The sequence below is a fragment of the Coregonus clupeaformis genome, chromosome 10, assembly GCF_020615455.1.
Source record: "Coregonus clupeaformis isolate EN_2021a chromosome 10, ASM2061545v1, whole genome shotgun sequence".
Lineage (NCBI taxonomy): Eukaryota > Metazoa > Chordata > Actinopteri > Salmoniformes > Salmonidae > Coregonus > Coregonus clupeaformis.
In genome coordinates, this window is record NC_059201.1 from 60,781,468 (window position 1) to 60,795,813 (window position 14,346).

Genomic DNA, 14,346 nt, shown 5'->3' on the forward strand with positions numbered 1-14,346 from the left:
TGGTAGAGTGGCCAGATGGAAGTCACTCCTCAGTAAAAGGCATATGACAGCCTGCTTGGAGTTTTCCAAAAGGCACATAAAGGACTCTCAGACAATGAGAAACAAGATTCTCTGGTCTGATGAAACCAAGATTGAATTCTTTGGCCTGAATTCCAAGCGTCACGTCTGGAGGAAACCTGGCACCATCCGTACGGTGAAGCATGGTGGTGGCAGCATCATGCTGTGGTAATGTTTTTCAGCAGCAGGGACTAGGAGACTAGTCAGGATCAAGGGAAATATGAACGGAGCAAATTACATAGAGATTCTGATGAAAACCTGCACCAGAGCACTCAGGACATCAGACTGGGGCGAAGGTTCACCTTCCAACAGGAAGGTTCACCTTCCAAATGTCCTTGAGTGGTACAGCCAGACCCCGGACTTGAACCAGATCGAACATCTCTGGAGAGACCTGAAAATAGCTGTACAGCAATGCTCCCCATCCAACCTGACAGAGCTTGAGAGGATCTGCAGAGAAGAATGGGAGAACCTCCCCAAATACAGGAGTGCCAAGCTTGTAGTGTCATACCCAAGAAGACTCGAGGCTGTAATCGCTGCCAAAGGTCCTTCAGCAAAGTACTGAGTAAGATTTCATTTTTTATTTTTTTTGTATACATTCTCTAAAATGTCTAAAAAACATTTGTTGCTTTGTCATTATGGGGTATTGTGTGTAGATTGATGAGGGGGAAAAAACAATTCAATCAATTTTAGAATACGACTGTAATGTAACAAAATGTGGGAAAAAGTCAAGGGGTCTGAATGCTTTCCTAATGCACTGTATGTATGAAATCTAGAGCTGTGCTTTTTTTTCAGCAAGCACATGGTGTTGGCTTTCAGCAAGCACACCTAATAAGAAGATTATTTAAGAAATCTAGTGCTTTGCCTTCAGGAAGCACACCTAATAATCAATATGTATGAAATCTAGAGATGTGCTTTGCTTTCAGCAAGCACATGGTGTTGGCTTTCAGCAAGCACAGCTAATAAGGAGACTATTTCAGAAATCTAGAGTTGTGCTTTGCTTTCAGCAAGCACACCTAATTAAACTGGTTTGTGTTTGAATTCCGTTTCCAATTCCTGAGTTCAGGTTTGTAAAGATTTCAGAGCACCTGCATGGTTCTGTGTGTGAAATATTTTCACTGGAAGGGGTTCAACTTCGAGATAAAAAAAACTGCAGTAGCATTACGCCATTCTTCCCTCTTGGAAAAAAAAATGGGATTTAAACAAGTCTGTGACAAGATATCGAGCAGAACAGTTGGAGTTTAACGAAGTCAAGTTTTCCCCTCTCAATGCAAACCTTCTTGGACTACTGTAGGCTATATTGGAAAGCAAGACCTGCAACAGGACATTTGCATCACTATGGTACTGAATAGCGGATCTGGGAGTAACGGTTTGCATAGTCTATTTTACCATAGAATACTAAATTCTAGTCCACATTTTCACTTTTCCAAACTTGTTCATGTTTACTTATTTCAAACGGGAAAAGCCTGTGCGCATTTCTCCCTGGCAAAAATTCAAAGGAAGATCAGAGGATGAAAGTACTGAAACGTCTCCCTCTTTTATTGGGGTGTTGGACTCTCTTATACCTGGAATGTATCCCAGTGTCACTGAGCCATACCGGGACGGCACAGCGCGCAGCCGAGAGCCGAGGCAAGGAGCACACAGGCGGAGCAGGTAAAGGAGCCAACCCGGGAATCACCTCAACTGCCAGGTCTACGGTAGGAAACTACGGCGCAGCGGGTTGGAAGTCTCCAAGTGCTGCGAGGATCACACGCATTAGGACAGGACCCCCGCTGATAAAGGGCGAGGCAGTCAAAGCAAAAGCTGTGACATCAGTGTCATCACCGCACGGCGTAACGGCGAGTAGACTTAGTGGAGCTATCAATTTGGGGCGCAAGGAGTCTGCGCGCTCTTGGGTACCCGGTGGAGATGCTACCAACGCAGCTGCTACGCCTGCTCTCACGGCGTTGAGCGTGCAAACAAGCAAAGGCGCAGGCACGCCCGGACAGAGCAAAGTAAAGACTTTCCCCAGAGCTGCAACATCAGCACGAACTGGACAGCATAGAGTCATTGCTGTGCAAAAATACACCGCTCCGTTGGCCCAAAGGAGTGTCAAAGCAACGAGCAAACTGAGCGACAGAGACTCTCCGAAGCACCCATTGGTGACTCCGCACGACTACATGTTGTCACTGTATTGGTCACTATCCACAGGAGAGGTGAACACTAGCGTGTTGCATGAAGCTGGCATGGCCAACACCATCACCAGCTTTGTGGATAAAGGACAAGGTAAACTTTTGATGCCATATAAACAATGAGTGCCATATAAAAAATTGTCTTATAATAAACTTGCTCATTATTTCTGCCAAAGAAAGTAGAATAATTATGAAGGTTGAGCCCAAATTCTGAATATGCTTACTTATCTTTAAAAGTAGCATTTTGTTAACTTTATAAATAAAGCACAACCAAGAGACCAGGTCTCAGAATCAATTGGAGCTGTAGGCCTATGCTCATCAAACCAACCTCTCTATTAGAGAGGTAAAGTAAAGCTAAAGTCAAAGTAAACTTGAAGGTTAAGTCAAAAGGTTCCATTGCTTGTGTAATGTGGCCGGACATAGGTTTCTGGCGGTTTGACAGAATCGTTTTTTACCTTGGTCATGGGTCTGTCACACTGTCAGTATCCATCTGCATAGCCATTCCATCAGTGATTTGCAGCCTCTAAAGTGTAAATAAATAGACCATCGGGCTTCATGTAGGAAGCCTCTGTGTAATGTTTTCTTTACTCTGTAAAACTGTTTAAAATGATGTTTAAACGACATTGGTTGAATATTTCTAGCTGCTAAAGGTTTACATTTAAAGCACTTAATGTACTTTTAATATGCACTTTATTTGTATAATGTGTCTTCAGCAAATTGTTGGTGACCTTCCCCCCCAAAAGAGTTCTAACCAGACATTACATTTTTTTCATCTGTAAAACAGAACACAAAGTGCAGACTGTCAGCTTTAATTTGAGAGTATTTCATCCATATCGGGTGAACCGTTTAGAACTTACAGCACTTTTTGTACACAGTTCCCACATTTTAGGGGACCAAAAGTATTGGGACAAATTCACTCGTGTATTAAAGTAGTCAACATTTTTATAGTTGGTCCCATATTCCTAGCACGCAATGATTCCATCAAGCTTGTGACTCTACAAATGTGATGGATGCATTTTCTGTTTGTTTTGATTGTGTTTCAGATTATTTTGTGCCCAATAGAAATGAATGGTAAATAATGTATTGTGTCATTTTGGTGTCACTTTTATTGTCAATAAGAATATAATATGTTTCTAAACACATTACTGTGGATGCTACCATGATTATGGATAGTCCTGAATGAATAATGATTAACATTTTTTTCGGGCTTCAAGTAGGAAGCTTCTATGATGAGTGAGAATGTTATCATACCCTCCAAAAATGCTAACCTCCCCTGTTATTGTAAAGGTGAGAGGTTAGCATGTCTTTGGGGTATGATATTTGTGCGTCTAACTTTCTCAGTCATCATTATTCACGATTCTATCAGGACTATCCGTAATCATGGTAGCATCTATAGCATCCACACAATACATTATTTACCATTAATTTCTATTGGGCACAAAATAATCTGAAACACAACCAAATCAAACAGCAAATGAATCCAACAAGTTTGTAGAGTCTCAAGCTTGATGTAATCATTTCGTGCTAGGAATATGGGACCAAATACTAAACTTTTGACTACTTTAACAGACATATAAGTTAATTTGTCCCAAGACTTTTGGTCCCCTAAAATGGGGGAACTATGTACAAAAAGTGCTATCATTTCTAAACTGTTCATCCGATATGGATGAAAACACCCTCAACTAAAAGCTGACAGTCTGCACTTTAAGCTTATAGTCATTGTCTCATTTCAAACCCAAAGTGCTGGACCACAGAGTCAAAACAACAAAGAATGTGTCACTGTCGCAATATTTTTGGAGCTCAGCGTAAGTTTTTATCTCTGGTTGTGCTTCTAAACCCACAAGTCACTCCACATTGACATGGACAATTCTCCACCCTTTCTCTATCTTTTGTATTGTTCCAGTGGTTTTTGGTCCACTCTTAGCAAATGCCATATTACGTAGTGGTAGGTCCACTGGTAAACAGCTGCAGGTCGACATTAATTGTCTGTTTATACTTCAATGTGGTCTGTAGTCTGCAAATGTCTGGTTTTAATGTACTTTCGAACTCATACTGTTCCTGGATGAAAATCCTGGCTTTCATTTGTATATGGCCATGCTTTCCCTCACCAAAAACAAAGAAAAACATTATACATAACTCTTACCTCCTGGGTGTTACCTGAGAAGCCACATTAGCACGTAAGGGAACATGTCAATATTATTTTTATTCTTGCCCTTGACTCTGTCACCTTCTTTTACAGATGACCGTCTTCCCCAGCTGAGAAGACAGAAGTATAACTTTAACATCAGTTCCCTGGAGAAGGAGGGGTTACTGGGTGCTGAGCTGCGCATTCTCAGGAAAAGACTGGCCGACCCACGCAAAGCACTTTCCACTGGCAGAGTTTTTTGCCTGAAGCTTTTCACCTGTGCAGCAGGTAAGCAGAAAGCTACACTGCTCCAAACTCGAACCATTGTGGACCACAATACACCCAAATGGGAAGTGTTTGACGTTTGGAAACTATTCAAGAATTTCCAGAACACCGTCCAGCTTTGTTTCGAGCTGGAGGCCTTGGAACAGGGCCGCCCCATGGACCTCAGGGCAATGGGCTTCAGTCGTCTGGGCAGGCAGACCAAAGAGAAGGCCTTTTTCCTCGTGTTCGGGCGCACCAAGAAACGCGACTTGTTCTACAATGAGATCAAAGCACGGTCGGGCCATGACAACAAGACTGTGTACGAGTACCTGTTCACCCAGCGGCGTATGCGCAGAGCCCCCACCACCCGCGGCAAGAAGCTGGCCAAGAACCCCAAGCCTCGTTGCCACAGGAAGCAGCTGCATGTCAACTTCAAGGAGATGGGTTGGGACGATTGGATCATTGCCCCACTGGAGTATGAGGCCTACCACTGCGACGGGGTGTGCGACTTCCCCATCCGCTCGCACCTCGAGCCCACCAACCACGCCATCATCCAGACGCTCATGAACTCCATGGACCCTGACTCAACTCCGCCCACCTGCTGCGTGCCCACTCGCCTCAGCCCAATCAGCATCCTCTACATTGACTCAGCCAATAACGTGGTCTACAAACAGTACGAGGACATGGTGGTGGAGTCCTGTGGCTGCAGGTAGCAATAGACAAAAGATTCACCTGAGACCTTGGTTTTATAGTTCAGCCTGAACCCTTCAAGTCAATGGGACTGAGTTTTATTTTTGGAGTAAACAGATTGGTAAATAGTTGTTAGGGAAATATACTTTGATAGCAACTGACATGAAACTAATAACACAAATCACTTCCTGAGACCTTATTTTATTAGGAGGTTAAGGAATAATACGTACATATCCAATGATGATTTGGCAAGAGATTTGAAACTGTTTAACTAAATTGATCTATTGCCCAATCCGTGCTATTTTCACATCGTATGAATTGATGTAAATGTTTGCTTTTCACAGTGATGCACAAAAATGTAATTCACTTTACTGGTCACAGATTGAACACATTTCTCATCGTTAGTTTAGGATCAAGGAAACAATTTCTTGTATCACAGACCATTTAATGTATCTCATTGTTACGTTAAAAGTTGCATTGCTTTGAACTGCTGTTCCATGCCATCACTTGTTGGATACCTTCACACCTATCTCACTGCCCCTTGTAAAGTACTTGAACCATTGGATGAGAACATCTGCGTGGAGTCATATCAAAACGTCTTGTTTCTCTTGGAGCAATATGATGTAGCCTAACCAGTTTCTTTAATCAAAATGTGCACATGCCAATGGTATTGCCATCTCAAACTGAACTGGTGGGGTTTGGGAAAGGTCATAAATGGTGTGTTGCACACCAAAAGAATATCTAACAGCTTACAAATCCCATTGAAGAATAAAAGCTTACAAATCCCATTGAAGAATAAAAGCCCATTGATGAAATGTCAAAGAAAAGTCTAAATACCCTGAATTTAAGACATGTAAGGCATTGTCACCTTCCACTGAAATGTTTGCATTCATACAGTGCATTGAATGTATATTTTGATACAGTTCAATATTACAGTACTTTTAAAGTATCTGTCCACTGTTCCAGATTTCTATTAAATATTTACCAAAAATGAATTACAATATGAATTTAATAGATGACCTTCCCAAAAACTATAATGAAGGATGTTAAAAAGCAGCTTTTCTCTGTGCTCCTGCTTGGCCTGAGTGGAAACAACAGATTGGTTTGTGCGTATACCGCTAAAAACAAGCTGATTTGCCAGCTCAGCCAATGAGACGCGCATACACTTGGATATTCAAATTCGCTACCAACTCCACCTGGGGCAGGGCTGCACGCTCTGCCTAGCAGGCTTGCCTTTTTTCCTTCCTCCTTTTTTTTTTCGAAGGCTACTGCCTGTAGTCAAATAGTAGGCTATGGATGGATTCAGGATTTGGAAACACACGATGGAACTACTACACTTTACTATAGCAGCAATAAATGGAGACTTTACAAGTGTGATTCATTTCTGTCCATTACTTTGTCACTATTCCTGATATTTTTGTTGTTAGCTAGCTACTAGCTAGCTAACTAGCAAGTCGTGATTGGTAGGAGCTAAGCTAGCTAGGTAGCTAACTGCTGCTACATACACTACCAGTCAAAAGTTTGGACACACCTACTCATTCAAGGGTTTTTCTTTATTTTTACATTTTTTTACATTATAAAATAATAGTGAAGACATCAAAACTATGAAATAACACATATAGAATCATGTAGTAACCAAAAAAAGTGTTAAACAAATCAAAATATATGAAAAGCTCTGACGAAGGCCTTGAAGCCGATGCGTAGAGCTTATTAAAGAGCAGTGATCCTATCAAGAGCAGTGTGCAGATTTCTTCTTTTCTTTCTTCTCATATTGGAGATTCGTCAAATAGCCACCCTTTGCCTTGATGACAGCTTTGCACACTCTTGGCATTCTCTCAACCAGCTTCATGCGGTAGTCACCTGGAATGCATTTCAATTAACAGGTGTGCCTTCTTAAAAGTGAATTTGTGGAATTTATTTCCTTCTTAATGCGTTTGAGCCAATCAGTTGTGTTGTGAAGATACAGAAGATAGCCCTATTTGGTAAAATACCAAGTCCATATTATGGCAAGAACAGCTCAAATAAGCAAAGAAAAATGACAGGCCATCATTACTTTAAGAATGAAGGTCAGTCAATACTGAACATTTCAAGAACTTTGGAAGTTTCTTCAAGTGCAGTCGCAATAACCATCAAGCGCAATGATGAAATTGGCTCTCATGAGGACCGCCACAGGAAAGGAAGACCTCTGCTGCAGAGGATAAATTCATTAGGTTTACCAGCTTCAGAAATTGCAGCCCAAATAAATGCTTCACAGAGTTCAAGTAACAGAAACATCTCAACATCAACAGTTCAGAGGGGACTGTGTGAATCAGGCCTTCATGTTCGAATTTCTGCAAAGAAACCACTACTAAAGGACACCAATAAGAAGAATAGACCTGCTTGGGCCAAGAGACATGAGCAATGGACATTAGACTGGTGGAAATGTGTCCTTTGGTCTGGAGTCCTTTAGTAGTGGTTTCTTGGAGATTTTTGGTTCAAACCACAGTGTGGGTGAATGGATGATCTCCACATGTGTAGTTCCCACCGTAAAGCATGGAGGAGGAGGTGTTATGGTATGGGGGTGCTTTGCTGGTGACACTGTCTGTGATTTATTTAGAATTCAAGGCACACTTAACCAGCATGGCTTCCACAGCATTCTGCAGGGATACGCCATCACATCTGGTTTGGGCTTAGTGGGACTATCATTTGTTTTTCAACAGCACAATGACCCAACACACCTCCAGGCTGTGTAAGGGCTGTTTTACCAAGAAGGTGAGTGATGGAGTGCTGCATCAGATGACCTGGCCTCCACAATCCCTGACCTCAACCCAATTGAGATGGCTTGGGATGAGTCGGACGGCAGAGTGAAAGAAATGCAGCCAACAAGTGCTCAGCATATGTGGGAACTCCTTCAAGATTGTTGGAAAAGCATTCCAGGTGAAGCTGATTGAGAGAATGCCAAGAGTGTGCAAAGCTGTCATCAAGCCAAAGAAAATCTAAAATCTAAAATATATTTAGATTTGTTTAACACTTTTTTGGTTACTACATGATTCCATATGTTTTATTTCATAGTTTTGATGTCTTTACTATTATTCTACAATGTAAAAAATAGTACAAATAAATAAAAACCCTTGAATGAGTAGGTGTGTCCAAACCTTTGACTGGTACTGTATATCAGTCAACAACAGCTAACTAGGTTTCCACTTGACATCCAACTTTTAGGTATAAACCACAAAATGTAAAATGGAATTGAATGGCGAGATGGTTGTTGTGTGGAGGATCTGCTTTGGCTTGCTTTCTTGTTGGCTAGCCAGTTAGCTAATTTAGCCTCGATAGCTAACGTTAGCATGCTAGCTTACTGCTTCTAAACAGCCAGCAGGCCAAATCTTACAAACCTCATAATTTGAAATATAAGTGACTTGTGAGATAGTTGTTGTATAGGCTTTGTCCTTTTTGCTAACACTATTTGTGGATTGCTTGGCTTGCTAGCTAGCGTGTGTGCCCTCCTGAGCATGTGTAACCCCTAGCTGCTGGACCAATCACAGATGAGTCTGTCCCAGCCAAGGAGGGTGATGTCATTCTCCAAGTAATTTTGAAGCATTTTTTGAAATGGTTTGTTTCAAAAACTCGTTTGAGATGGGGTTTTACTGAGTGGGCTTTCTCTAATTTATGCGTTGTCCACAACTACAAGTAAAGGATGAGTCAACAACATTATTTGGGTATGACCAAACAGAATATGAGCTTTAAAAAATGTTCACTGGACAGTTACTTTAAGATGTCAACTTCCAATACATGTTTTTTAAATAATTATTCTGGTTTTGAATTAAATTAACCTAACCTATGTTTGTAAAGAAATGTAGATGATGAGTTTTGGTGGAAATGTTTGTTTGTAACTGATATTCATTGTGAATTAAATACATTTCTTTGAAGTTGCCTTGTTAAGTGTTTACATCAACACACCAAGCTTAGCCTACAAATAATGATACATTAACATTTGTTTATAGAATGCAATTGTATTCCAGCAGCAGTTACAAACAATACAGTTGTTTGGGCACCTGAAATAATGTCCCTTCACAGCACTGCTTGGGTCTGAAATCACAACAACAACAAAAAACATTGATAGCAGACATAAGCACACATTTCCACACATGGAGTCAGGTAAGGAATATGCAAGTGACTGATCTAAAGCTTATATTATAAGCTGACAGGTTTCTAGTGATTTAATGTATGAGAATTGAAAATATAAAATAAAAAAACAATTTACTTTACAATACAATGTGTCTTTTGAACTCTTTGAAGGAATTAATTTAGACATGCAGTATACAGTACGTTCCCCTACAGTCCAACCTCTAATTGGATTATGCTTTATGAACTATGTCAAGTTTCCTATATGAGTGTATGTAACCGGTGTGAAATGGCTAGCTTGTTAGCGTTGCACGCTAGTAGTGTTTCAATCGGTGACGTCACTCGCTCTGAGACCTTGAAGTAGATGTCGATGTGTGCAGAGGGTCCCTGGTTCAAGCCCAGGTAGGGGCGAGGAGAGGGACGGAAGCAACACTGTTAAATGTAGAAATATGTGCTTTAAGCAGAAACATGAATTGCTTACTGGATCAGGTTTTGTTGTCACTATTTGTGGCCTGCGATTGTGGCAAAGTGTCAAACTGTATCCTATTGTACAGGATCAAGTCGTTTTGAAGAGAAAGGTATTGTGCTTCCCAAAGTAATCAGAAACATACGCGCCATCGTATTAAAATATTTTACAGAGTAACTTCATTGAATGCAATGTTAATTACAGGCCCATTACACTGTTTAACACTGATACTTTGGGATATCTTAAAAAAGCGTGTCTGTGTTAACACCAACAGTAGGACAACCCCGGAACACCAGTTCCTGAGAAGATTAACATTTATAGACTTTTGTGGCTTTGTCCAGGGTAACTGTTCCTTGTCCTAAAGGTATTTTTTGCAGTTAGCATTTCTGTTGGTTTTACTATCAAATCTGGCTAGGCTTCTACATTTAGTAAATGCAGTCTTGAATTTCCTTAACAGATGGTGTAGGAATTTTCATCACAATAGCTGCAAAAGGAAAACAGCCAAGTTTATCTGGCATTGAGTATGACACGTACACAGCAAATTGGCCAGTGTTAATCTTTCAGTGTAACATTTTTAGTAACATTTCACCACTCTGTGGTGTAAAAGAACCCCCCACTGTCAGTGTTAATAACAAGAGTTATTGTTTTACACTGTGAAGAGTAAAAGGGCGGATTTGGTTATGCTGAGCTGGGGGCACTGGCAAAAGTGGTGAGGGAGGAGCGCCCTTCTCAAATCGAACAGTAATCTGCACCACTCGGTCATATTGTCAACAAGGCAGCATGGTGCATCACCCAGAAACTTACAACATCTCTTTTCTATAAAATATATGTTTGAATTCCATTCGCTCCATTTCAGCCATTATTATGAGCCGTCCTCCCCTCAGCAGCCTCCACTGTTCCACATGCTCTTATGTCACTTTTGTTTTGAGCCGACTTCGCCGTGGGCTTTGAACAGGCACTTGGCTCATGCCTGGGAGACAGCCCGGTTCCAAAATGAATGCAATCAACTTTCACCCAGTGCAAAACATGCCTACCCGGGCGCCGGAACAGATGAATCCAATCCCCTCAAACAATCCCATCAAAGCCACATCCATCATTATCATATTTCCCAGCATGCTCAACTTGCAGGTAGATTTTGTAGGATTGTTTTTAATATCTGTGTTTTTTCACCTACATTGATTGATTGATTGATTCATCTTATAGAGTGCCACAGTATGAGTCATAATAACAAGAAACTGGTTCCAATTGTTTTTCCACCATTCATTTTCCCCAAAGGGGACTTTAGAAACACTTAAAATAAGGGCTGTGTTTTATGTAGGCCAGTGGCGGTCAGTGCCGTTTAAGATGAGGGAGGATAAAAAATGTGTTATGAACATGGCCTTATTTCTATTACAGCATATTGGATGACTGTCATTCATATTCCATTCACCCAGCTCAATGTAACATTGATAGGTTTAGGCTACTACATGATACTCTGATTTTCCTTGAACCCCTCATGAGGTTGCTACAATCTAGCCTATGAATGAAAGTTTACAACGTAGGTGCACAGGTTGAGAGAATTTTGAGTAATCAAGGTGACAGACAGTGACACATTCAATACCGCCTTGCACACTCTTGCCTGCTTCTAGCTGATCTAGGGTGTAATCATTAGTCTGACAGTTGTAAACAATAGCTTCTATTGGACAAATTCAGGTATGTTTATCCCGTTTCGTTCCGTTTGCTTTCGTTTAAGAAACGTTTTTCAACAGAATCGGCGCAATGAATACACCCCTGACCACAAGCAAACATAGCTCATTTTCATACCAGACACAGACAAACAGCTCGTTGTATATATCATTCCTTCTCGCATCTTTCTATGCGTTCTCCTCCTCTCACCTTTTCCCTTCGCTTGTGGACTTCAGTGCACAACACATCAGCTGTCTGTGACCAAGCGAAAAAACCTTTCCAAGCCAAACCTTCATATCATGACTACTAACTGCTACACACAGCCTACATCGTTATCATGTCATAGTCAACATAGCTACTAGAACTAACGCGTTAGCAAACCCGCTACAATCATGCAGAACAGTCTAGTCAGCAGCAATCAGTTTAGCAGTTACACCTGCGGGCCCCGGTGGCAATACATTTATAAAACCAAAAGCTTACCTTGACTTGGAAGAGTTCCGGTGTTGGATAGCCATAGCCAGCTAGCTAACATAGCATCCCTCTCTGTTTGAGCCGGGTGTTTGAGTAGGCTAGCTGCGTTTGACACTAGCCAAGCAAGTGAAAGTGAAAGTATAAAAATATACACTACGAAATATAGCTAGCTCTCTCTCTCTCTCTCTCTCTCTCTCTCTCTCTCTCTCTCTCTCTTGCTTCTCCTTATTTTTTTGGAAGAAATTAACTTGTTCAAAATTGTTCAACTATTGTCTTTCTCTCTCTTTGAGTCAACTACATTTACATTTACATTTTAGCAGACGCTCTTATCCAGAGCGACTTACAGTTAGTGAATACATATTTTTTTTATACTGGCCCCCCATGGGAATTGAACCCACAACCCTGGCGTTGCAAACACCATGCTCTATCAACTGAGCTACATCCCTGCCGGCCATTCCCTCCCCTACCCTGGACGACGCTGGGCCAATTGTGCGCCGCCCATGAGTCTCACGGTCGCAGCCGGCTGCGACAGAGCCTGGATTCGAACCAGGATCTCTAGTGGCACAGTTAGCACTGCGATGCAGTGCCTTAGACCACTGCGCCACTCAGGAGTAGTGGCGCAGTGGTCTAATTTTATGCACTGCAGTGCTATCTAGATTAAGCTTATACTTTTAGTACTAGATTCATTCTCTGATACTTTGATTGGATGGACAACATGTCCGTTCATACTGCAAAAGCTCTGATAGGATGGAGGGCGTCCTCCGGAAGTTGTCATAATTACTGTGTAAGTCTATGGAAGGGGGTGAGAACCATGAGCCTCCTAGGTTTTGTAATGAAGTCAATGTACCCAGAGGAGGACAGAAGATAGATGTCCTCCGGCTAGAACATGGTGCTACCCTACAGAGTGCCGCTGAGGCTACTGTAGATCTTCATTGCAAAACAATGTGTTTTAATCAATTATTGGGTGACGTGACTATATTTAGTATAGTTTTATCTAAAAACTTTTTGTTTCACTATTTTTATTTTTATGAGATTCACTTAGGAGGATGGTCCTCCCCTTCCTCATCTGAGGAGCCTCCACTGGTGTAGGCTTACCCTGGTGTGATGTTATAAAAAAAATTTACCTTGTAAATTTCTCTAGGACAAGGTGACTTTTATCAATATATTCGCCTGTATTTACCCCCCGAAAATAAAATGCTAATTAGCTGCTAATGTGGCTATCATAAAGAACCACAAATGCAATGATGATCTGGACGAGACTGCCGAATCAAGGCAAAGGTAAGAATGTCTGGATTAACTATCTAATGTTAACTAAATTTAGTATTGAATAAATTGGCTACATTTCTTTAAATTCACAATTGTGTGAACTATCTTGTGCAGGTTTTAAATTGACACAATACCTGTTAGCAAAGGTGTCAGCTAGAGATGACGTGCAGGAGCTTGCAGGGATTTGTAGTCGTGCATGATGTCTACTTTGATGCTAATTAGCATTTTCGAATCTGAGAGTAAATGGAGCTGAATATATTGATAAAAATCCCTTTGTCCGATAGAGATTTACATGGTTATCAAAACCTCACGCCAGGGTAAGCCTACACAAAACACAGCCCTTATTTTAAGTGTTTCTAAAATTCCCTATGGGAAAAATGAATGGTGGAAAAACGATTGGTTTTACCGCTAGGTTTTATGGGTATTATGACACCTCCGCTGTGGGGCTCTATCCTACACAAAGATAAATAACCTACATTTTTCTAAACTAATCCAATCAGTTAGTTAGATTTATTGCGCCTGTTCCTGAAATGGTTGTTACGGTTTAAATGGATTAGGTAGTCTTTTTTTAAAATCAAGTTTCCTAACCCTGACAGCCATTCTGAATGCAGGTTGCGGGTGAATAAAAATGCCAAATGTTGGATAGCCTAACTCTGGATGGATTCCAATAGGAAATACACCCCACTTTGCAAGTCAGCATAATGTGAGTTGCAGGACTGATGTGGCCTGTAAACCAGGAGTATCCTAACACCACTGTGCTAGGGTAAAACTAGGCCATCAAAGTAAGGCTGTATGATATATGTGATGTACACTGACTATACAAAACATTAAAAGCACCTTCTCTTTCCATGACATAGACTGACCAGGTGAATCCAGGTGAAAGCTATCATCCCTTATTGATGTCACGTGTTAAATCCACTTCAATCAGTGTAGATGAAGGGGAGGATGAGTATTTGTATTTAATAAGGATCCCAATTAGCTGCTGCCAAGGGAGCAGCTACTCTTCCTGGGGTCCAGCAACATTAACACAGTTATATACAGTTTAAAATATTACATGACATTACCTTTCA

The 14,346-nt window shown here is 41.1% G+C and overlaps 1 protein-coding gene across 1 annotated transcript; it reads left to right on the forward strand.

Moving 5' to 3' along the window:
* Nucleotides 1-1,206: 1,206 nt before the first annotated feature.
* On the forward strand, nt 1,207-6,681 carry gdf5 (growth differentiation factor 5). Its single transcript, XM_041889338.2, has 2 exons — nt 1,207-2,319; nt 4,465-6,681. The coding sequence occupies exons 1-2, from the start codon at nt 1,566-1,568 to the stop codon at nt 5,325-5,327; spliced, it is 1,617 nt and encodes a 538-aa protein (XP_041745272.2). The 5' UTR covers nt 1,207-1,565; the 3' UTR covers nt 5,328-6,681.
* Nucleotides 6,682-14,346: the final 7,665 nt, after the last annotated feature.

What these genes read in the sequence shown, in the direction of transcription:
- gdf5 (XM_041889338.2), top strand. Translation starts at nt 1,566, where the DNA reads ATGAAAGTACTGAAACGTCTCCCTCTTTTATTGGGGTGTTGGACTCTC. An exon ending in CTTTGTGGATAAAGGACAAG is followed by an intron (nt 2,320 to 4,464) that starts GTAAACTTTTGA and finishes CTTCTTTTACAG; the next exon opens with ATGACCGTCTTCCCCAGCTG.